The sequence below is a fragment of the Tachysurus fulvidraco genome, chromosome 1 (genome assembly GCF_022655615.1).
Source record: "Tachysurus fulvidraco isolate hzauxx_2018 chromosome 1, HZAU_PFXX_2.0, whole genome shotgun sequence".
Taxonomy (NCBI): Eukaryota; Metazoa; Chordata; class Actinopteri; order Siluriformes; family Bagridae; genus Tachysurus; species Tachysurus fulvidraco.
In genome coordinates this window covers 32,890,776-32,914,257 of record NC_062518.1, presented here as the reverse complement: position 1 = coordinate 32,914,257, position 23,482 = coordinate 32,890,776, and the positions used below count along the sequence as shown (strand labels likewise).

Below are 23,482 nucleotides of genomic sequence, written 5' to 3'. Positions count from 1 at the left end.
ATAGCAAAAGTTAGCTGGAGTGCTGTGAATGTCTGTGGGCTGACCCAGTAAGACTGAGAGTCGGGGCATGACTGTGCATCGCACTGAGAGCAGTTTCACATTGTCAGGGCAAGAGGGGGCGTTCTCTCTCATTAGTATCTCTTGAAGAAAAGGACGACAACTAGGTAGACAAAGCTACAGAGAGACGGCGAGAGCGTTAAACTTTGTGTTCATACCAAAACTAAAACCAAGAGTGCAATTAAATGGAAGTTATTATATATATATATATATATATATATATATATATATATATATATATATATATATATATATATATATATATATATATATATATATATATATATATAAAAATGTATAGATAAAGCTGCTGTAGAAATCTTAGAATGTACATTCTTCTTGTTTGCAGAGTATTTGTCTTTCACATATTGCAATGTCATCTGAAGAGTAAAATCTTTAATCTGACAAAAAATTGAGATCTTACTGTTAGATTAATCTCTTCATAAAAGACCTTTTATCGAACCCACACAAAAAAAACCCTATTCGCTGCCGTCAAAAGCTGACAGAGTCATACTGAAACACCCATCCCCACTGAAAAAAAACATACACTTACACACACACACACACACACACACACACACACACACACACACACACACACACACACACACACACACACACACACACACACACACACACACGTAGACACACACTTAGACACACATATACACCATAACATGTTATACCCATACTTCCCCGACCACACATTGTCATAACAAGACAGCAACGTCGCGCTTTACCAGAAATCTGTCACACTCTATGGTATAGTGTCAAATATCACCAAGTCCCACTGACAGCTGTAGATGAACACACACACACACACACACACACACACACACACACACACACACACACACACACACACACACACACACACACACACACACACACATTGTGGCTTCTGTACAGTAACATTATAAAACATTGATGTTGTTATGATCATTTTCAATCTCTGATATTCTTTTTTTTTTTTTTTAATCAAAACACTGATTATCATACCTCTTTAAAAACAGGGTTAACAAGAATCACATTAATAATAATAATGTGGGACTCAAGTCCTTCCATTACGTATATTTGTGGGTTAAGTAAATATTTTCAAATTCAGTTTTTTTAGCTGTTAAAAACTGTATAATTTTTGTTAAAATTGTAAAAGTCAAGTTAAGTCAAGCTAATAATATTTAAATGAATCATGTTTTAAGGAACAAACAATGAACATTCTCATAAAATCTTCATGTGCTCATGTAGGTACGATCTCACAAGGTGAACACAGTATGTGCCGTAAACAACAGCAAACGTGTATTTATGCCAAACAAATCAAGAGACTCAGGAGGCAAATTTAATATGAATTAGTTTAAATTTAAGGAGAAGTTTGTCTATTTCTGTGTTAAAGAGCTGTTTTGTTTGAGGTATTTCTGTTACCATGAATGTTTAGAAAAAGATTTAAGGTGATAAAGCAAAGTGGATTTTTATTTTTGTTAGCTATAGTATGTAATATTATTTAGAAAAGTTATTCATTTAAGTTATGTTTAATATCTTAGCTTCTATTTATCTATCTAAAATCTTGTGACCAAAACTGACACTAGTCAGAAAGGTAGAAAGAAACAAATGGACAAAAAACCTAATAGCTTAATTTGCCGCCTGTTATGCATCAAGAAAAGGTAATAAAATGATGTTTTTATTATGAATTTTGTCATCATCCAAACTCTATTAATCAGCTGACTGAAGAGATTTGACAGTGTTTTAAGAAACATTCACATTTTTGATGTAAAGCCTTATTCTTTTTTTTACACAATAATAGTACCTACATTTGTTTTTCTACATCATTCCACAAATTTAACATTCTTTTTTAATCTAATTTATCTCTTGAGTACACAGAAAAAATCCATGATAACAGGAGTTAATCAGAGCAAAAATATGATTTTGAGCATTAGGTTTATTTGTCCCTTGATTATATTGGTTAGGAAATACAGATTTCACAATTATTTTTTGTGTATAAATCTATTACTATATAAATAATTGTAATAATATTTAGAAAGCTTAAATAAAATTCAGAATTTATAATCAAGGATTTTAGCCTGTTTAATTCAGTATACTTTACTATCTACTTTTTTTTTGAGAAATGTAAACCACTTTTCTTTTCTTTTCTTTTTTTTTATCAGTGAGAGGAAATGAGATGCTACATACCTGTAATTACACACACACACACACACACACACACACACACACACACACACACACACACACACACACACACACACACACACACACACACACACACACACACACACACACACATCCATGCTATAATTTTTAGAAAACTCTGTGAAAATGGGGCTCTAAAACTAAAAATGAGAAATGAAAAAATAAAGTGGGCAGATATGTACACCTCCAGAGTGTCTGACATTGTGTTACTCTGTCTAACACTGTGTTATACTGCAGCTCTATAGCATTGCTATAACTGTACAAAAAAACCCCACCATGATCTTCGTTGTCTAAGATGATAATTAACACAGTAAAGGCATAACAGCTTTACAAATATTTAGCTAAAAATAAAGGGTTGCTAGCAAAACGTGTTACCAGAACTTAAGTGAGAGCAGCAGTTTGATATATTACTAAACCGAATGTGACAATTAATTACCAAACAGCCCGAAACAAAATGTTGTGTGGAAAAAAAATGCTTTTTCATCTTGAGCTTCAGTAAAGAGGAAGTATTTTAAGTTTTATATAGTACAGAACAGTGGTGTGTATGACATACTTAGACACACCTGTACATACTTATACTCTTCCTTTTCCTGCCCTGTAAAATAACGGCAGGTGGCACAAGGCCAAAAGACAGATACACACACTTTTTCTCTGCTTTATATAAAGTCACAGTGACAGAAATCAAAAAACGTACATCACATCCTAGTCACAATAGGAGAGACATAGAGAGCAAGAGAGACAGTTATATGACACCGTATGTATAATAAGCAGTGTTTATTTTTCTGCCATTTACTTTTTCATTGTGTACATACACACACAAATATAGAATGTCCTATCCAGATGTAATGATACTGCTTAAGTGCTTCCATTACATATTATTAAAACAAATACAACTTTTTGTAGGAAACTAATTTCTGTAATAGACATTGCATTCTTCCATATTTCAAAACTAAAACAAGCATAATGAGTGACGTAAAAACAAACAGACTTTGTTTAACATGAACTTTCTATTCTGAAACGGAGCATTGTCTTATTTTTTAATGTGTAGTTTTGCTTAATATTTTATCCTGCATAAGGATAAGACAGTAAAACAGCTTGTTTGGCTTCTAGCTGAAGTTTATCCAAAGGCACCATGCTGTCCACAGCTAGCTTCTCTGTATCTGTACTGAGACGGACACGGGCCTCAGCAGGCAGATCTCCGTGGGTCATTATTATTGTGACAGGGGAATTGCCCCAGTTTATGGCGGTAATGAATCGTTCACTCTGATCCCACAGGCGGAGGAATGCAAATGAGGATCTTGAGCTGTGTAGAGTTGTGTATTCACCATGCAGCAGAGCTCTTTCTTTACCTCTAAGGTCACTGAGAGACTTAAAGAAGCTTCGCACTGCGCTGCGTTCTGCTCTTATAGTCTGAGACAGAGATAAAGGGGAATGAAGCTTATTGAGTTAAAAAGAATCACACAGGAATTAAATATATGTCATAGCCTGTCATGTACATTTTGTCCTGCATTTGTTCAATTTCTCAGAAATGTAGTACTTGCAAAAATATATGGTTTAATCTTATAGAGCAAGCAATATTCAGCAAGCCTCATATTTCACTGATAAACCTTTTCATACCTAGAATGAATGCTATAAATTATATGATACTTTTGGACCATTTGCTTGCTACTTAGTGTTAGAAAACATATTACACAGTAATTTAAATGCCTGCTGTAAGAAACGATTACAATAGATAATACGATCTCATAATCTTTCTATAAACATAGTTCTAAATGATTGTTAGTCAATTTATTTTTACAAATATTGCAAATATAATGTATATAAAATATTGCATAATATATGATTACATTTTTAATGGCAATGTAAATAAAATTGGTGAAGCCATTAATCTCAGGACTGCAATTTTTTTTAATTGTGACAATGCCACAAATCATTAAGACACCCACAAAAATCTTATCTGGAACATCTGTGATTGGTCAGACTAATCACAGACCACAGTGCTGTATTTTTTTTTTTTAGAGTTCTCATTTGCATACTGCATTCTGAGATATCAGTATTGCAAAGGAAATGCAGACCCGAGGTGTTAGGTACAATAAGAAACTACTTTGGTGAGAAAAGCAGCTAATGCAATAAGATATTTGTAATCACCTTTGCTGTTTCATTGTTCTCCTCAGCTGGATTTTCCAAGTCCCAAATTTCAGTAAGAGATTCCTAAGAAAAAAAAATTATATAAATAGAACAAGGCCCATATAAGAATGAGGCTCTTCACAGAACAAAAAAAAAACTAAGCAGGAGAGCATATATATTTTTATATATTTTTCACTACCCATCTGGACTCACCCCGTCCTTTAGTCCAACCTCATCTCCTCTATTGAACACTGGAGTACCAGGTAGGGTGAAGAGCAGCATATGGTAGAGGCTCGTGGGTAAATCTGAAGTGTTTTTATTCAGACTCCAGGCAAGGCTGGAGTGGTTGGAGTAGAGCTTGGTCATGTCCTCAGCTTGCTGAACCCCAGACAGATCAATACCTGACAGTCTGGTTAGTAACAGATCAACTCTCGAGCCCTCCAGCAGCTGAGAGACATAATCTGAAGTCTGCTTGGTGACTGAACCTATCAGAGCACTAAGAAAGAACAAAGGTATTAGCAAGGTATAGATTCTCTCTTTAAATAGGCCTGGAATTTTTTGTGTTTTTTTTTTTTTTTCTTTTCACTTTTAATAAAGGTTTTACATGTAATAGATTGGCCATCAAATAAGGATAAGCCTAGCATAATAGAATTATAAAGAACAGAGAAAGAAAGAACAAATTATTTTACTGTGTATTAAGAAAAAGTGGTGGACATATTGAGGATGATCTGTAAATAATAGCTTTTGTTTTGCCATTTTATTTATTTTTTCCACATGATGATGGACTTATAGTACACCCTTATTGCTAATCTAATTGTGGAAATGCTATAACACCAAGAAACAAGTAGGGGGAGCTAGCAGCCCTGCTTAAAAAACATCCTTTAGGGAAAATACTTCAGTGTACCCACAAGGTGTCTCTACAGTGTCACTTACATTTTTTTAGTCCCTTCTCTGGTGTTGGAATGAACAAGATTCTGGATGGACTGCCAAGTATCAGTAAAAGCAACAAGGTTTACATCAGAAAAGAGAAAGCCGTCCACTCCTTTTTGGAGCCAGTAGGCACAAGCCTCCTTTTAAAGAGCAAAAGAATATGACTGCATGAAGTATAACCACATTTGAATTGTTGCTCACTAATTTTTATATGCTTTATAAGTAACATTTCTGACTTACCATAAGTTTTTCAGAAGCAAAATCAATATTGCTGAACCAAGCCTTAGCTGCCTTATAGTTGGGTGTCAGATCCAGTACTATGGAGATACCTGAGAGAGACATAGTAACATTTAAATATACCACAGTTCTGTGTAAAGTAACAAGATCATTAATTTCCCATGAAGTGTAGATACATGAATGAAACCATTAAATTTTGTTTTGATTTGGAGACAATATTTGGCAACGTGCTGACTGACATTTGATGGCATTTCACACTGCAGGGAGATTCTAAACAATATCATGATGGGTCCTGAGGATTTAGGGACTCTCACCCTTCTTGTGGGCTCTTTCTAGTAGGCTGTCCAGGTCCTTCTCACTGCCCACTTCAGGGTCAATTTCTTTCAAATTCAATGTACTTATTTGGTCTGCCTGAACAGTGTGCACTGGGCCCAGGATCAACCCTTTCACCTTCAGCTGGTTCAGATTGTCCAGCTTGTTTTCTATTCCTGAAAAGAGAGAGGGAAAGAGATAAAACAAGAATGACATCATTATGACCTCATACCAAACCACAGCCCTGTTTCAAATGACTATCTATTAACCACAGTTATTATGACTGTAATCCTAAATAATAAATAATAAAATTGCTTGTGGTTTAGAACTGATATAATATAGAATTGTGTCTATAATATAATATACACAGTATATAATAGCATTTATTTGATAATTGATTCATAGGACCCCTGTTTTTCATTACAGTTAAGATCTACCATAGAAATACAAATAACATAAAAATCCCTGAGCAGGAAATCATTTTTGATGAGGGAAGCAGATTGTACACTATTTCTCAATTTCAGCATGTGATCTCCCGCATGAGGGTCACAAGACACTGGCAGCCTTTTCAGTAGCTTTAACTGAGGTCATACACAAGCTACCAAAACCTAGTGTGAAAAACTCCTTAATAATATCGTATTGTGATCACAGTCATCATATCAGAGCCAGGAATGTAAGTCTGAGTCACTGAACTCTTACTATCTTTCACAGAATGCACTAGGTTGTAACTTTAAACATACGTTGTTCCAGGTTTGAAGTTGAAGGTCATTCTGTACACTTTTAATGATTAAGTGATAACTATGGGATTGCTGGGAAATACAAGATAGGTATTTTTAATAAATACAATGTCAGTTTAATCTAAAAGGACACGTATACAATTATATCAATACCTTTAATGCCATCAGAGAAGCTGTTCACATCAGATATCTGGTAGAGCAGCCCCTCGTTCCACCAGTGCATTTCAGGGATGGGTTTACACCGTGGAGCCTGAACAATGATGACCACTGCCCCGGCCAGCATACCAACCCAGCCGAGCCAGAACAGAACCAACAATACCCAGCGAGTCCGTACCCATCTGGGAACATAGCAAGAAATAACTGACTGAGCTCACATGCTGCATATACTTCTTTCAGAGTTAGTGAATTCTTATCTCATCAATAAACTCAGTATTTTCTTTATGCCCTCTGTTATATTTTAGTCAATTAGAACAGTAGAAAACTATGTGTTTCTCAGGGAAATCAATATAAATATTTTAGGCCTAAAGTTGATGCCTGGTGCATTTGAGAGCATGTACCCTGTAGTGCCTGCTACTCTCATAAGCTCTTCTTTAGTCAGGCCAGTGAACTTGACCTCTTTTTCCTCCGGCAACTTCACTTTCACACAGCCGTTCTTCTCCGTGTCTGTGTTCATTGACTGTTTCTCCTGCTCCAGCTCATTCAGCTCCACTTCCTTCATTTCAGATTCTTTACTCATGGTGCCTCAAATGAATTCTATGTGGGAACACAAGACACTATGAAAAAAAAACACTGCAAGTTCCTTAACTACTGTAAACTGATCCTTAACCATGACAATATGTTTTTATTTAAAGTTATCTTGTCATAGCCACAGTGACATAAAGAATGTTAATGTTGTTAATAATAATAATAATAATAATAATAATAATAATAATAATAATAATAATAATAATAATAATCTTTTAAGTATATTAAAATGTAAAGACAGATTCTAAATCTATTAAAAAATAAATAAGGCTATATCAAAATATCAAAGCTCTGTAAATACAATAAAATTAAGATTTAAAATTTAAACTTAAACTTTACCAACCAAGGTACTTCTACAGTTCCTCAGTGAGTCCAAATCCTGCCACTTACACCAGAAGGCGCTTTGACGGTAGCATTAGCTCTTATATAGACCATCTTTAAACTCCACCCCTGCATTACAATTGGTTGGATATGGGTGCTATCAAAGAGGGACTCGAAGAAGCTGCCATCATTGCACGCACTGATAAGACCAGGCAGCACTATCAAGAAGTGATAAGGATGTCTTTTTTTTATCCCCTTGGTGACATCCATGGTCATATCGACATGGGTGGCACAGATTGGCAGCTGCTGCCACAGTCCTAATCCTTTACACTACATCTTTAATCTCAGATCACATGTCTGAGGGGTTTATTGATCCTACATAATCATGTGTAGATGATTGTTGTGTTGTAGGTATTTCATCCAAATCATTTGGATAAAGAATTGAGGCGTTCTTTTTTCGGCATTAGAGAAACATATTCACCTTTGTCCTGTTTATAATTAAACCACAGTATTATTATCCACCACCAGTTATTGGGCCAGTGAAAGGAATTCCAGCCCTTTTACTGAGTCAAATCATTTGACCCAGCTCACTGTTTTGACTCCCATATGCCACAAGCATCATTTTGTCTTGGATAAAGTCTGATATTTTGACCAGTGATTATTCTATTTATTGCCTATATATGACTGAATTTATATGACTTATATTCAATAATAATTACATTCTGAAAGGCAATGTGGACTATAATGACTACTCCAGGAAGCGTTCCTGCAATACCTTTAACATATCTGCAGTGCCTGTGTTTCATTAACCATGATTTGTTTCCATTTATCACAAGAAATAAACCTTGTACACCTGTTCATTTAGCTGGCTCACTGTAGGATATGAAAAAATCAACAATGTAGCGCGAGTAATGCTAGACTGGAAATCAGCTAATCATGGCATTGACAACAATCATATCAAACCTCTCACTCACTCATTTTCTACCGCTTATCTGAACTACCTCAGGTCACAGGCGTCATTGGGCATCAAGGCAGGATACACCCTGCACGGAGTGCCAACCCATCGCAGGGCACACACACTCATTCACTCACGCAATCACACACTACAGACAATTTTCCAGAGATGCCAATCAACCTACCATGCATGTCTTTGGACAGGGGGAGGAAACCGGAGTACCCAGAGGAAACCCCCGAGGCACGGAGAGAACATGCAAACTCCACACACACAAGGCGAAGGCGGGAATCGGACCCCCAACCCAGGAGGTGTGAGGCAAACGTGCTAACCACTAAGCCACTAAGCCACCGTGCCCCCCCCCATATCAAACCTATCATAAAAAATTACTTAACAGAGATTGTGACTAAAGTTCATAGTATAGTCATTTGTCCTCTAGCCAATGTCCTCTTAAACTGTAAAAGAGACAAAGTACAGTCATAAGCATTTCTCAGTAGACCTAATGCTGAGCTGTGTTTCTAAAAAAGAACAAGCAAATTATTAACATGGTTTATAATTTAGCCCCGTTGTTGCCCATGTAAAGGAATAAAAATGGCTGTGATATAAGTTAAATATCAGGTTCTCTCCTAATCTTTTTTTTTTTTTTTTTATGTATAATAGACTTTATTAGTATTCTGAATGCTATGGTTATTACAGTGTTCATGCTCAGGCCAGTGTATAATCCTCCCACAGCACTAACCTAGAATTTATCTATATCATATGTCAGTCACAGGACAAAACCATTCTCCTTTAAACCCTCTACACCCTTTCTCAGATCTGCTTCCCCATGGAAAGAGCCTGGTTTATTTTTTCTCAGGGCACAGCAGGGGACACAGGGCTTTACAGAGATATTCAACAGAGTTAGAGTGGAGTCACCGTAGCCTGCTTGATCCTGCTGTCTGAGCCCAGCTTCAAAGGCATGAAAAAATAAATAATAAAAACTAGCATGGACTGGATTGGTCCTTTACGAGGGATGTTTTTCTGCCTTTTATGTTTTATGTCATTGTTAGAAAAAAAAACCTCAAAGCTGCAGTATGGCTATATTTTCTCTCCAGGATATACAGGAAGCGAACAGCTTTTATTTGTGTTTATGGCTGTGCATTTCTATATACACTGGAATTTACTACTCTATTGCTTGGAGACAATATGGAGGTCAAGTCAGAATAGTTTTTATTGCTGTATTCCAAACAATATCGGTTAAAGGTAAAAATAGGTAGCAAAATATTTGTTAAATGCCTTTTGATTTCTGTGCTTATTTGTCTTATAGAGCATTTTAAATCTGAACATACAGTGTATTGTTCAGATACATGAAATTAAAGTATGTGTTGGTAAATTATTTAGAAACAGGATTTTTTCCTTAGTGCACCAATCACCATCTACTATTTTAAAATAATAGCAACTATTAGTCATGTAACAGAATTTTAAACCTACGAGAAACATTTATTAAAAATTAAAAGTGTGTAGCACATGAGCACTTCTCTTAAAAAAATACTCTATAAACTGAATCTAAATACAGAACGTGTGTAAACAACAAAGCCCTGCAAGTAAAACAGTGTTAACAAACTGTGTGAGTGTGTGTACATAAGATAAGTAGGTCCTGCTGCATGCTGTATTTGCTTAAGCCAGAAAACAAGCACTCTCACTGCTTCTCACTGATCTCCTGCTTTCAGCTGCTCTGCCTTTCTGAAAAGCTCAACCGTGGTATTTTGCCAATGTGAACATTGCTTTGTCAGCCATTTTATTGTCTCCCTTTGTCTTTTCCTTTTTATCTCTTCATGTCATATCTCTTATCTGCTTTTCTGTTCTGCTCATTTCTAGCTTTGAGATGTGTAATTTTCTTGCTCTCAGTAGTACCTTATGGAAACAATGTCTAGCTTGTAGTCTTTTCCTTTTATGTGTTTTTTTTTCTCTCTCACACACTTTTACCCCCTCCCCTCTTTCTCCCTCTCTGTCTCTCACAGAGAACAATGTCAGAGTGTTTTTCCTGGATGGCAGAACTGAATGCTGTTCCCTTCGTGTTGTAAAGTAGAATTTCAAACAGCCCTTGGGGCACCAGGGCCACATCAATCCCACACTTTCTGTCCTCTACATTGAGGACTTTCTTTTCAGTTTCACAAATTAATGGAATAGGTTCTGTAAAAGATTCAAACAACCCCTCTACATAGTTTTTTATATTTACTTATAAAATATATATTTGGTTTAGTAGGAAAGAAATATCTCATTTAAAGATATTTGATATAGGAATTATATTTAAGTTCAGTTGTGTCCTAATGGGCTTGTTCTCATTGCGCCCTCTTGTGGCTGGTAATTAGTTGCAATGGTCTTTTGATTCAGCTTAAGTTAACTTTGATAAGTGTTATTTATTACTTAATTTAACAGTTGATTGTTGTTACCAAATGGTCATTATTATAGGTAATTTGGTGATAATACCTGAGGATATATTTAGATCTGCTTCATATACATTGAGGTTAATTAATATCAAACATTCTCCTACATGATCCAAAAAAAGGAAAAAAAGCAAGTATTTGATTTACATTACAAAGGGTTTGATTAAGGATGTAGAATAAATGTGTGTGCAGTGCTCTTTTTCCCAGTCTTACCCACTCCTGCCAAAAACCTGATCAGTCATTTGATCAGAAAGGATTGATCAAGCACAGTTATTTTTACACATATATTGTTGATTGCAAAAATGAATATTATTTCCTAATATATTTTCTAATGTGCTTAGTTTGTTCCCCAAAATATAAATAAATTAATTTATCATTTAAACCAAGTGACTTGAACCAGAATAATGCACTTCCTGAAGATAAAATAAGAAACATAGCAATGCTTTGCACAAACAACCTGCTGTTTCCAGAAGACTCTGACTTTTTTTCATCCCAAGAGGAAGAGCTGACCACCAGCTCTCACCTAAATAGGAGTTAAAAAGCACATGCTCCTGGAACTTTTTAGCCCTCACAATGGTCTCCTCTAATTCAGAGTAAGAACATCAAAGCAGACTGTCCTAAAATACATTGTTTTAATTGCTGGATTTTGTCAGGTGAGCTGGACTAAATGCTGAGGGCAGCAGCTCTCTCAGACTTGTCTTCTTATAGGATCCATCAGGCTTAGTCAGGTAAACGTCCCATTCTGAACCAAACTGAGAGGGAAAGAGATGAATAAATGCAATATATGATATTTATTGTATTAATTCACTCATGCATACACAAATACATGAATTAGTAGACCTTACCTCCATTAGCACCTGTCGACAGGCACCACAGGGTCCCACAAAGATATCTTTAATATCACTGAGGGAATCCAAAAACAAATGATAAATAATAATGTCAACATAAATAATAATAAGTAAAGCATGATAGTGGTTCAGGTTGTAAAGTGTTCAAAAACATGAGAGATTTACCATGTGATAGCCATAGCTGTAAAACTTCTGTGTCCCTCAGCTACAGCTCTCTGTATAGCTGTTCGCTCAGCACAGACTGTAAGGCCGTATGAAGCATTCTCTACATTGCAGCCTAATATACATACATACATAGAGTGCATATCAGAATAGATCCTGATAACTGATAAATCATTAATATAAGCTTGGTCTATATAGAGCATAGACAATTCCAGTAGTACTGCACACACTTCAGTTTTCCCTATTAGCAATTATCATGTGTATAAATTTTGATAATTGCAGTTCCCAACCATCACACATGTATAGGAGTGTATCATCATACCTGTGATTATGGCACATGTATCATCATACCTGTGATTATGGCACCTCCAGATGTCAAAATAGCAGCACCAACTGGAAACTTGCTATAGGGACAATAAGCCATGTCTCGTGCCTCCAAGCATTTTGCCACCAGTTCTGCAACTTGATGAGACATAAACATTAAAGAGCAACTGCTTAAATAATGCACTCACTGAGAACTTTATTAGGAACACTAAACTAATACTAGTGTCTTCCTTTGTCCTCAGAACAACCTCAATTTTCATGGCATGGATTTCACAAGCATTAATTGAAACATTAATTTAAGATTGTGGTCTTTGTTGACAATTGAATCACACAATTTTTGCAGATTTTCAGGAGTATGTGCGTTCATACTGTAAATCTCTAGTTCTACCACATTCCAAAGCTGTTCTACTGGATTCAGATCTGGCGACTGGGAAGAACACTGAAGAATGCTGAACTCCTTCATGTTCATGAAACCAGTTTGAGATGACTGTCACTTTGTGGCATGGTGCATCATCAGGCTGGAAGCAGCCATCATGAAGAGATTCACATGATCAGCATTAATACTGAGATTGATTATTATTAGTATTAGCAGGATAAAGGTGTTAAAACACCAGGCTTGTCTGTTGACACGTTAGATTGTGACCATGGATTCATGCTGTTGGCAACAAGTTCTGACTCTACCATTTGTCCATAATTTAATTGTCCAGATTTCGTGACTCTGTGATTGCTGCAGTCACAGCTTTCTTGGCTGACAGAATTAGAACCGGATGTGGTCAAAGCTGCTGGTTTGAATCTGAAGGATTTTATAAATTGCACTGCTGCCACATGATTGCTAATACGATAATTGTACGAGGAGTTCCTAATAAGATGGAATTTTAGACAACTGCAAATCAACACTCACATTTATTTTTTATTTTTTACATAACATCTCATTCAAAAACTGTATATGTACACTTAAATATTTTTACTGTTTTTAGGTACAATTTTTTATATACATTATGTTTATTCACAAAAATTATGTTAAGCCACAGAATCGCAAACAAAAATAAACAGAAGCTGTTTTTATGCAAAACATCAAACAGTCTTTAGCTCTAGTCAGCGTTCCTTAAAACAATGCCAGTGTAAACTACAATAGAGCTCCTTTAGAAACAGGGTTTAGGACACAGTGCACTGTAACTCAGGGTTTAGGACACAGCCCACTGTAACCCAGGGATCAGAACACAGCCCACTGTAACTCAGGGTTTAGGACACAGCCCACTGTAACCCAGGGTTTAGGACACAGCCCACTGTAACCCATGGTTGAGGACACAGCCCACTGTAACAAAGGGTTTAGGACACAGCCCACTGTAACTCTGGGTTTAGGACAAAGCCCACTGTAACCCAGGGTTTAGGACACAGCCCACTGTAACTCAGGGTTTAGGACACAGCCCACTGTAACTCAGGGTTCAGGGCACACCCACTTTAACCTAGGGTTTAGGACACAGCCCACTGTAACCCAGGGATCAGAACACAGCCCACTGTAACTCAGGGTTTAGGACACAGCCCACTGTAACCCAGGGTTTAGGATACAGCCCACTGTAACCCATGGTTTAGGACACAGCCCACTGTAACACAGGGTTTAGGACACAGCCCACTGTAACTCTGGGTTTAGGACACAGCCCATTGTAACACAGGGTTTAGGACACAGCCCACTGTAACTCTGGGTTTAGGACACAGCCCACTGTAACTCTGTGTTTAGGACACAGCCCACTGTGACTGACAGCTCTGACGGCCGAACAGCTCAAAGTTTTTATCCTTTTACGGTATGAATTTTAGGTTAAAATCTAAAAACGTATGCTAGATTATATTTTACCTATAATAATACATGAGTCACATATATAAATAATATATGTGTTACCAAGGCAACGGACACTGTTGATCAAAGAGAAACAGTTCTCTTTTTGTTAACATTAAATTTGTACTTACCGGCCATAGCTTCTAAAAGAGCAGGGACTCGTTATATATGAGAAATTTTGTGGGGAAATACATATATATAAAATAACTGTCCGTGTACACGCATATAAGGTGATGTTAGATCCTGCTCGCTATTGGCTGGACAAGGATTACGTCTTTGACAAAGGCGCCTATTGGACCAATGGGCGGTGTATCTGTAAGTAGAGTTGTAATAAAAAAAAAACAAAAATACCTAGGTAAATAATGTGGCATATGATTACACCGTTATAAAATTATCTCTTTCTGCTTATATGTTTGGACAAATATTACAAAGTTTTAAATGCTAAAGCAAACATGATATTATTTAGATTTTAAGGCTCCCTATGGGGAGTATGCACGTCTAACACACTCGTACACAAAATAACATATACAACAAGGTATCAGAAAAAGCACAGACAAAAAGCACAGGATATTGAACCAAAAAGCAAAAAGGTAAAGAGTCCTCTGACAGTAGTGTCCCTCAGCTGAGGAGTTGTAGTTTGGAGGATATATGGAGAAAACCCAGACTGTTCCTGAAAAGCAAAACATAGTCAGGCTTAAAACCACTAGTTATTAAAACATCTGTCCAAATCATCTGCACTTAAGATTGAGCACTTATTATACAAGCTTAAATGTAAATGTTCTTTTATCAAATATCCCACAGGGTTTGCAGCTGTGAATTATCCATTATCAAAACAAGTGTGGCAATTTTCTGTTTTTTCTTAATTTCCACTACAATGTATTCTTTAACCCCTTCTTTCATTTCTTTTCCAAGACCCTTTCGTACCTGTGAGAAACCAGATGACGGTGAAAATGACAATGCATAGAATACATAGTAGGCAGATCTGAAGCCAGAATCCTTCGCTCAGCGTGTTCATACAGTAGGCCAACATCAATAAAATGAGTCCACACACACCAATAATAATCAGATATATAGGAATGTGGGGCTGAATGGGGCATCCATTGTAATGCATGGCTCCTAAAGAAATCATGCGACATTTCATACTTTCAAGACAGATAATATTAAACTCAAAAACACAATGCTACTGTACAATTAGTCATGTTTATTGTTTAAACTCCATGGCATAAAAAAATCTCATGAACTTGTAAATTAACCAAAAGTTGATTTACCTAATCCCACAGTTGTTATCAGAACCATCCAAGCACTCAGATTCAGCAGCACTGTAAAATAAAACAAGCAACACAAATAGATGTAAATAATACACAGCCTAACTGGTCTCAAACTCCCAACTCTCAAATGTGCTTAATTAGCATAGCTCTTACCAATGAATGATTTATAAACAGCAGTTCTGTCTTCTGTTTCCATCTTCATTCAATGTTGACTGAAAGCCAATAAAAATATGTCTGAAATATAATCAAATGTTTCTTAAGGACATTAGTATGGCAGCCAGGAATCTATGTAGTTTGAACGTATAAAATAGTGCACTGGTACATCTTGCATAAACATTTTGACACATCTTCCTTCCTGAGTGTAGTAGTTGGGCAACCTGTCTTCACAGCATACCAGAATATTTTTAAACCATTTCCTCAAGACAACAGATTACTCTAGTGTATGTATATTAACATTATGAAACGTTTTAACTGTTCGTTTTTTGTGGATGATGTGATGGTGGTTTTAAAATTGTATTAATTTCAGCTACGCAAAAAACACATTGTGACATTTTTTTCTTCTCTCTGTTGATGCCATTAGGTGACGCCAGAGTGGATCATTGATATTGGTGATTGATTTGCCACAGGTTTTAAAACAGGTGATGATTAACAGAAAATTCACATTTAAATCATAGTTAAAAACAGCATATGGAAAAATATCAGAAAAAAAGATGTGCTGTTTATATATATATATATATATATATATATATATATATATATATATATATATATATATATATATATAAACTCTGATATGCTTTTACATTTTGCTCCACTACAACCGAATATGTTCAGTTATGATGCAAGTAAAGACAGTTAGTGAAAAGTGGAACCATATTTTGCTAGATTTTTGATCCTTAAATTTTTTAATTCATGTAAAATTCTTGAGACTGCAGGAGATTATTGTATATAGATAAAAGGGTGCATTTTAATCTTTGTGAAACATGAACATATTTCTTAATGTTCCTTAAAAATCAGGAAAGATGGTCCTAGAAATTGCAGATTAAATCTAAGTAAGTGCATCTTACATAACTTTGGATTAGGCACAAATGCTATAAGCAAGTTAGAATACTCAACATAAACTCAAAGTCAAGTACAACATTGTATTAAAGCAAGAGGACAGGGGGGGGGGGGGGGATGATGACATGCTTTCCAGTAATCTATATCACTCAACCTGCAAATGCTAGAACTATACCAGGTTATATAATGAGGTGCTGATGATCATATTCCTAGTTTCTCTGATTGTAAACTGCTGCATTCGGGTTCTACACATTAAACACCACACATCATACAGGAGTCACACCATAGACCTAACAGTCTCTTTGTTTAATTACATGAAGTACAACAGTTTTATGTACTGTAGTACTATAGTCTGTAATGTTTTTTTGTTTTTGTTTTTTAAAATACATCCATATGGCCATTTAAACATTTACATGGATTGTGAACACAAAAGTAAAAAATCTTCATTATTCGGATGATTTTCACTTCATTCAGGAGATGTTCAGGATATTGTCTTTATGTGACACTGCGTTTTTCTTCTCTTATATAATTTATGGAGCCAGCTGCAGCAGTGTCCGAGCAGTACTAGTAAAATGAAAACGTATATAGCATTCGTAATCCAGAAAGCAATCTTGTAGACAGTCTTCTCACAGTAGTCTGCAGACAGGCGAAATTCATATTTTGGTTCATATGCCATGTATACAAAAACAGAACCTGAAATAGAACAGAACACAAGTTAAATTATAAACATACTTTATTTAAAATATTGAATTCTGTAAGAGCAAATATAAAATAGACATTCTTATCCACGTTCACTTTGCCTAGATATTTATATATCATCAATTAAATAGCTTACATATTTTGTATATGTATTGTATGCTTTATTAATCCCAACATCTTTGAAAAGCCAGAATTTCTAACTTGACTTATCAAATGGAACTTTGCTTTGTTATTTTTAATGGTGTTGAATTTTGGTGCTTTTTTTTTGAGGTGGTGTGTGTTCACTTCCTGCTCCATTAACACTTAACCTCCAGTGCTTCCACTGCACATTTATCAGGTCTCTTTTATGACCATATGCATTACTTAATTCCATCAGTGCTCTTCTTCTCTAATTCTGTTTGTCTTTAGCTGACATAATTTCTAAAATCCTCACTTCTTCATCACCACTTATTTTCACTTTTACCTATCACAAGCCAGATCAGACAAAAAAACTGGAGCAGCTTTTCAAGAATCCTGCACAGCAGACCAGGCTGGCCATTTGACTGGCAGCAACAAAGATAGGGGAGGATCTGGATAATCAGACAGACAGTTCCTCCTACTAGCAGGTAGACAGGAACCATGGGCTGCTTTGGACAATCATGAATGTGTCTGGCCCCTTTAAGTGAAAAATATGACAAGATCTTTAAACAACCAGACATAAGAAAACTACATAATAGCAATTACATGAAAATGATTTGGTTTCTGTCCAGATATTTTTTGGTGTGTAACATAAGATCAGGTTAAACTCCCTCACCTAGGCCAATGATGACAGTGGGTAAAAGACTCAGAAGAATTCTTAGTCTTCCTGGAAGAAACAGTATAACAGAGAATGATTAGTAAAACAGGTCTTCTGATTTATGGATGCATGTGATCATTCTTAGTACAAGTACACTTTTATAATGACTTTTATACAACTCATTTATAAAGAAACACAGAGATAATGAGTTGATATTAGTCACAGGTAAGTACATCTTAACAGTGAAAGTAAACTTACCAAATATTACCAAATATATATATATATTTTTTTTTGCTTAAGCAGACTCACACTTATTAAATCCCTTTTAGGAAAAATAATTGTAAAAATTAAATTAAAAACAGTTTTAAAGATACAATCTACTGTAGGATTTCACATTATAAAAGCTGTAGTATTTTAATACTATATGACATGGTGCTGTTTCATTCTGTTCACTTGTTTCACATGTTCTCATCAGGACATTACCATCACAACTCCCATGAGAGAGCAAAGAAACAGGAAGATTATTAATATAAAAACCTGCAAAATTTCAGTTCTTCATTTATACCTTGAGAATTATGATCACAGTGTGATAAAGTGTTCTGAAGTGAGTTTGTTTCACCTCACTTAATGGAATTGACCTTATTTCATGTAGAACAGAAACCAGACATGGGTTCATAAATATCCACAGGTTTGTGTCATTAAATAAAAATAAAATATTTAAATGATTTATTCTTTTGACTATATTTTCAAAAAAATAACACACCAAAAGAGACAGTGTGTGTGTGTGTGTGTGTGTGTGTGTGTGTGTGTGTGTGTGTGTGTGTGTGTGTGTGTGTGTGTGTGTGTGTGTGTGTGTGTGTGTGTGTGTGTGTGTGATTTAAATAAAAAATAAATTATGGAAGCAGTTGTCATTTGTTAATTAGCTAAATGTCCTGCTATGCCACATGTCACTAAACTGTAGTGTTTTCAGCACAATAATGCCAGGTCTCTTACAATTCACTTCAAAACTATCTTAGCAACATTTTCTTTAAGTTAAAGGCATAGGTTTAAATTGGTTAATGATTCAGCATTTACCTGTGAAAATGGAGCTACAGACAAATACTGCATCAGAGACGAACACCATGTTGATTAGACGTCTGATTTTTCTACACAAACACAAAAAAAAATTCAGTCTTAACCAGCATGAGCATTTCAAATTGAAATGATGAATGAGAAAAGATGATTAGTTGTTAGAGGGTGTTAGAAGAAAAGATGATTAAAGTTCAGCAATCAATCTATAATAATAATAATAATAATAATAATAATAATAATAATAATAATAATAATAATAATAATAATAAAGCAAAGGCTAGAAACAGCTAGTGGTTCAAGTGATCAGCAAACAACATGAACAGGGCAACTACAGTAGGAAACTCATGAAAACTAGGAACAAAAAAAGTCACAAACCAGAACAGCATGAACAATAGAAAAGCTTGGCAATGATGCACTGAGAATTACTTTGCAGTATTGTGGAGTTTTGTGTAGTAATTAGGTGACGTGAATACAATTTATAATGAGATCAATGTGAAGGTGGTTGTACTGGTGAGTGCTGGGAATTGTAGTCTGTGGTGGCCATGTTTGTAGGCTGTAAGGTGTTGTAGGCCAGTGTTATTAATTTTTTCAATAAAAAGAACACAGTGAAAATGCTGAGTCAGAGGAGAATGCGCTAATTATATTGACCTATATTCATCTGCACAACACATTTCTTGTTATGTAAAGTTCTTCCACAGTAGCTGCAATAGCATTTCTCTATCAGAGAGGGCAAAATTTTTCCATCCAGCAGCTTTCACAATAGCTTGCATTTAAATGAACTTGCTTACATTATCCTAGTAGCACCATAGTTGTTACATTTGTACGATCAGAAGCTATATGGCTAATGACACATCTAATGACACTTTAGCCAGAGTATAATGTGTGCCTTTAAAAACTGGAGTCAAGTCACCAGTTCCATTCTGACAACTCTGACAATAAGTTAATGAATTATGTTTTAGAAAATATTTTTTTTTTCAGTTTGTCATAACAGAAATAAAATCCTGCACGTAGTAACTGATTGACAGGGCTAAATTATGCAGCACAGAAGGAGGAAGAACTGCTTTACCCACATAGTAAAGCAAGTAAACTTAAGCTTGAAGGGAGGGTGGAAATGTAGGCGTGAGTGGTATGTTGCTGGGAATGTTCCAGTGGTTGAGGCACAATTTTCACATCTCATCCCCTTCACCCTTCCTCAATGCCAACAAAAACACTTTTGCTCTGAAAATGACAGAGGATTGATGTGAAAATATTAACTACAGTAACAGATTACCTACAGAATAAAACCAGCATTTTATTTACTCAAGCACTTACTAACATTAAGTAAATTAACATTAAATAATCTTGCCTTGTGTTGGCTCTACAATATGCAGAAGTCATATTCTCTCAAAGCATCAACTTTGAATCTTATTGAAAAAGAAGAACTGCATTTAAAATGAATAATGGAAATAATCATGCAGAGAGTTCTTCAGTAATTCAACAATTTATTTAAGTATTTACTTACCATCACATATGCTTTTCAATGGTTATATTTGTTTGTGTCTTTTCTGTGTCTGTTTAAACCAGTCCTGTTGCTCAGTGTCTTGTGTATTGGATCTGGGCTGTGGTTGTTTTTTTTTTGTGTTTTTTTTGCACTGGGTGGAGTTTAAGGTGGACCTGTTTGATTAAGAACTTAATCAACCGGTTTGTAAAAGGCTGTAAGGAATCATCCAGTTTAGTTGCTGTGACATGGCAAGTACCAACGATGGAGGAATTCAGCAAAATAATGTTTCAATGCCGTGGATCATGCAATAGTTGGCTTGTCTACAAAATTCCTCTAAATGTTTGTGCTTTTGTCATGCAAACTTATGGAACTGAGACACAGCAAAAAGTACAGAGCTGATCTCAGCTCACAGCTGTGGCCTGTACAGTGGAACAGTGTTTGCAAGCTTGTTTATTAACAGAGAGGGTGAGGTGCTGTGAATATCCAAAATGGTGGAGATGAAAGAGAGCAATTCAACTTCTTATAACAGTCACACAATGACTTTTATTACTAAATTACTACACCTCAACCACAAAAAAAAAGGTCCTGTATCCTTTGTTGTTTATTATGTAAGATTCACCGACGATTTTCAGAATCTCAGTGTGACATTTCATTTAAAAACGCTTTGTTTATTACTTTATTACAATCTTTAGTTGAAACGGTAACGTCCACTGATTCAGTAAATCAGATTGCATTTAATGTGATAAATAAATGTCTCAGATATCAGTTGCTTTTTGTTTGGTTTTGTTAATTTCATTTGTTTGTTTTAAACAAAATTGGTTCTTTCTTTTTATTTGTACCTTCCAGAGATTTGGCTGTGATAGTTTGGTTCTTTTGAAAGTGACCTGACATAAGGCTAAGTACGGTGACCCATACTCAGAATTCGTTCTCTGCATTTGACCCATCCAAAGTGTGCACACACACACAGCAGTGAACACACACACCTATTTATGCTGCAGCGCCCGGGGAGCAGTTGGGGGGTTCGGTGCCATGCTCAAGGGCACCTCAGTCATGGCCGGCCCGAGACTCGAACCCACAACCTTAGGATTATGAGTCAGACTCTCTAACCATTAGGCCATGACTACTTGTTGTATTTTGTTACTTGTTGTGAATTATAGAACACCTACAGTATAAATGAATTAGATAAAACACTTTGGAGTCCCTTAAACTGAGTTCCTTCAGTTGTCTACAACAAGTGGTCAAAATTAGTAAGAAGATATGGCGTCATTTCCTGTGTAGCAACTTTGGCATAAAACTTGTTGGGTGTCATTGACAAATCAAATATCAAAAATCTGAGAAAAAAGGTCTTTTGATCTAGGGGTGTGTGGTCTGGTCTCATGATACTAAATGCCAAATTTGGAGGTAAATGGACAAAGTTTGTGGGAGATTAATGGAAAAAATAAAGATTCAAAATGGTCAGATATAGAAATATCCAGATATCCAGATATAGATTAAGATTTATCCCTAATAAGCAAACCAGAGGTAATGGTGAATGGAAGATGTCCCTGAGATGACTTGAGGAAGTAAACCTTGAGAAGAAAAAGATGTGAAAGGGAATACATCCTCTTCTGAGTGATATCAAATGGTGGAATAAATGCTACAGGAAATTAACATCATGGATTCCATTGAACTTGGCTTGACTTGACGACATTGTACTGTGCAATTAGTTTTATAAAATTATGTCCAAATGTGCCCTATTAGAGATGCTAGGTGGACTGAGTTGCATGAACTCACACATTACCATGATGGTAACTAAGACTGTCCTCTTTCACTGTGCCAAATTGCATTAAAATGTATGAAGCATTATACTGGTTGCAAGTAGACTTTCTTGTGGAAGAAGAAATTATACACTCACTATGGTGCCTGTGGACCTTTTTGTGCTTGGTCCCCTAAAAGCTAATACTGTAATATGAGTATAACATGGGAGATTGGTTTGGCAAAAAAGACAGGCTTAAAAGAAAAGGATGTGGCAGAAAATAAGCATTTATGCTAAAAAGTTTTATGGCCATAAATCTTAACCGGTAATATCCACCAAAAGGGTAATTAAGCAGTATCTTAACCTGGGAAGTTTGTAGATGATGAAGCATGTGTTGAAGAGGAAACCTGTATCTACTGTATTAGTGGATATTATCTTTTGATTTTGCCTGTTTATTTTTTCCTTTAATATTTAAACATGGCCAATAGTTCTCCACAGACACGCCATGTACAACATTCATGAGGTCACCTCTAAAATGTCCATCACCACATCAACAATAGACTTTTAATGATCATCAAATAACTCCTAAAAACACATTTAACGTTTTCCATTCACTTAAGAATAAACTGGGTAAAATCTGTACTGCAACCAGCCACTAGAGGGCCCCAGAGACATTTTGGCTTCCCTGCAATAATTATTTGGTGAGAAAATAATTACTACCTGCAAAAGTGAGGAAAGTGTCTAGACAGCCTGAATAAAGTAAGGCAAGAATAATTACATTTATAATTAAAATGCATTTTTTATTAATTATAAATATGTTTTATTAATTACAATTAGTGATTATAATTTATGCCTCGATGCCCGATGACGCCTGAGATCCCCGTGACTCCCCGTGACCCGAGTAGTTCGGATAAGCGGTAGAAAATGAGTGAGTGAGAGTGAGTGAATTATAATTTATTATAATTTAGATAATTATAATAAATTATAATTACTAATTGTAATTAATAAACCATATTTATAATTAATTAAAAAATCCATTTTATTTAAAATAGAATTACATTTAGCATATTTACATATTTTGCATTATTATTATTTTAGCACCTAGAATATGTTCGTTACATAGCACCTAAAAGCATACATATAATCATAAAATCTACAAAATACAACAGAAAGCCAACAGAG

At 35.5% G+C, this 23,482-nt stretch overlaps 3 protein-coding genes across 10 annotated transcripts; all 3 read right to left on the bottom strand.

Moving 5' to 3' along the window:
- Nucleotides 1–3,018: 3,018 nt before the first annotated feature.
- LOC113635221 (4F2 cell-surface antigen heavy chain-like) lies at nt 3,019–7,825 on the bottom strand. Of its 2 annotated transcripts, none has more exons than XM_027134512.2 (9): nt 7,690–7,825; nt 7,160–7,355; nt 6,756–6,940; nt 5,868–6,041; nt 5,557–5,645; nt 5,320–5,456; nt 4,600–4,882; nt 4,408–4,470; nt 3,019–3,669 (listed from the first exon to the last, which is right to left on the bottom strand). In XM_027134512.2, the coding sequence occupies exons 2-9, from the start codon at nt 7,336–7,338 to the stop codon at nt 3,322–3,324; spliced, it is 1,458 nt and encodes a 485-aa protein (XP_026990313.1). In that variant the 5' UTR covers nt 7,339–7,355; nt 7,690–7,825; the 3' UTR covers nt 3,019–3,321. The 2 variants fall into 2 exon arrangements, with proteins under 2 accessions (XP_026990313.1, XP_026990314.1); XM_027134513.2 differs by having other exon boundaries at nt 7,686–7,736.
- Nucleotides 7,826–11,663: 3,838 nt separating this feature from the next.
- On the bottom strand, nt 11,664–15,971 carry zgc:103586. 4 transcript variants are annotated; one of them, XM_027134519.2, is made up of 8 exons: nt 15,635–15,898; nt 15,482–15,532; nt 15,138–15,329; nt 14,345–14,883; nt 12,407–12,511; nt 12,059–12,170; nt 11,891–11,948; nt 11,664–11,797 (listed from the first exon to the last, which is right to left on the bottom strand). In XM_027134519.2, the coding sequence occupies exons 4-8, from the start codon at nt 14,349–14,351 to the stop codon at nt 11,678–11,680; spliced, it is 402 nt and encodes a 133-aa protein (XP_026990320.1). In that variant the 5' UTR covers nt 14,352–14,883; nt 15,138–15,329; nt 15,482–15,532; nt 15,635–15,898; the 3' UTR covers nt 11,664–11,677. The 4 variants fall into 4 exon arrangements, with proteins under 4 accessions (XP_026990320.1, XP_026990319.1, XP_026990318.1 ...); XM_027134518.2 differs by having other exon boundaries at nt 12,407–12,517; nt 15,635–15,885; XM_027134517.2 differs by lacking the exons at nt 14,345–14,883; nt 15,138–15,329; nt 15,482–15,532; nt 15,635–15,898 and having other exon boundaries at nt 12,407–12,551.
- An 840-nt stretch (nt 15,972–16,811) lies between these two features.
- LOC113635222 lies at nt 16,812–20,695 on the bottom strand. 4 transcript variants are annotated; one of them, XM_027134515.2, is made up of 7 exons: nt 20,587–20,695; nt 20,431–20,488; nt 20,156–20,303; nt 19,089–19,159; nt 18,033–18,083; nt 17,703–17,894; nt 16,812–17,233 (listed from the first exon to the last, which is right to left on the bottom strand). In XM_027134515.2, the coding sequence occupies exons 3-7, from the start codon at nt 20,260–20,262 to the stop codon at nt 17,022–17,024; spliced, it is 633 nt and encodes a 210-aa protein (XP_026990316.1). In that variant the 5' UTR covers nt 20,263–20,303; nt 20,431–20,488; nt 20,587–20,695; the 3' UTR covers nt 16,812–17,021. The 4 variants fall into 4 exon arrangements, with proteins under 4 accessions (XP_026990316.1, XP_047658900.1, XP_026990315.1 ...); XM_047802944.1 differs by lacking the exon at nt 20,431–20,488 and having other exon boundaries at nt 20,152–20,303; nt 20,587–20,694; XM_027134514.2 differs by lacking the exon at nt 20,431–20,488 and having other exon boundaries at nt 20,587–20,694.
- Between the last annotated feature and the right edge of the window lie 2,787 nt (nt 20,696–23,482).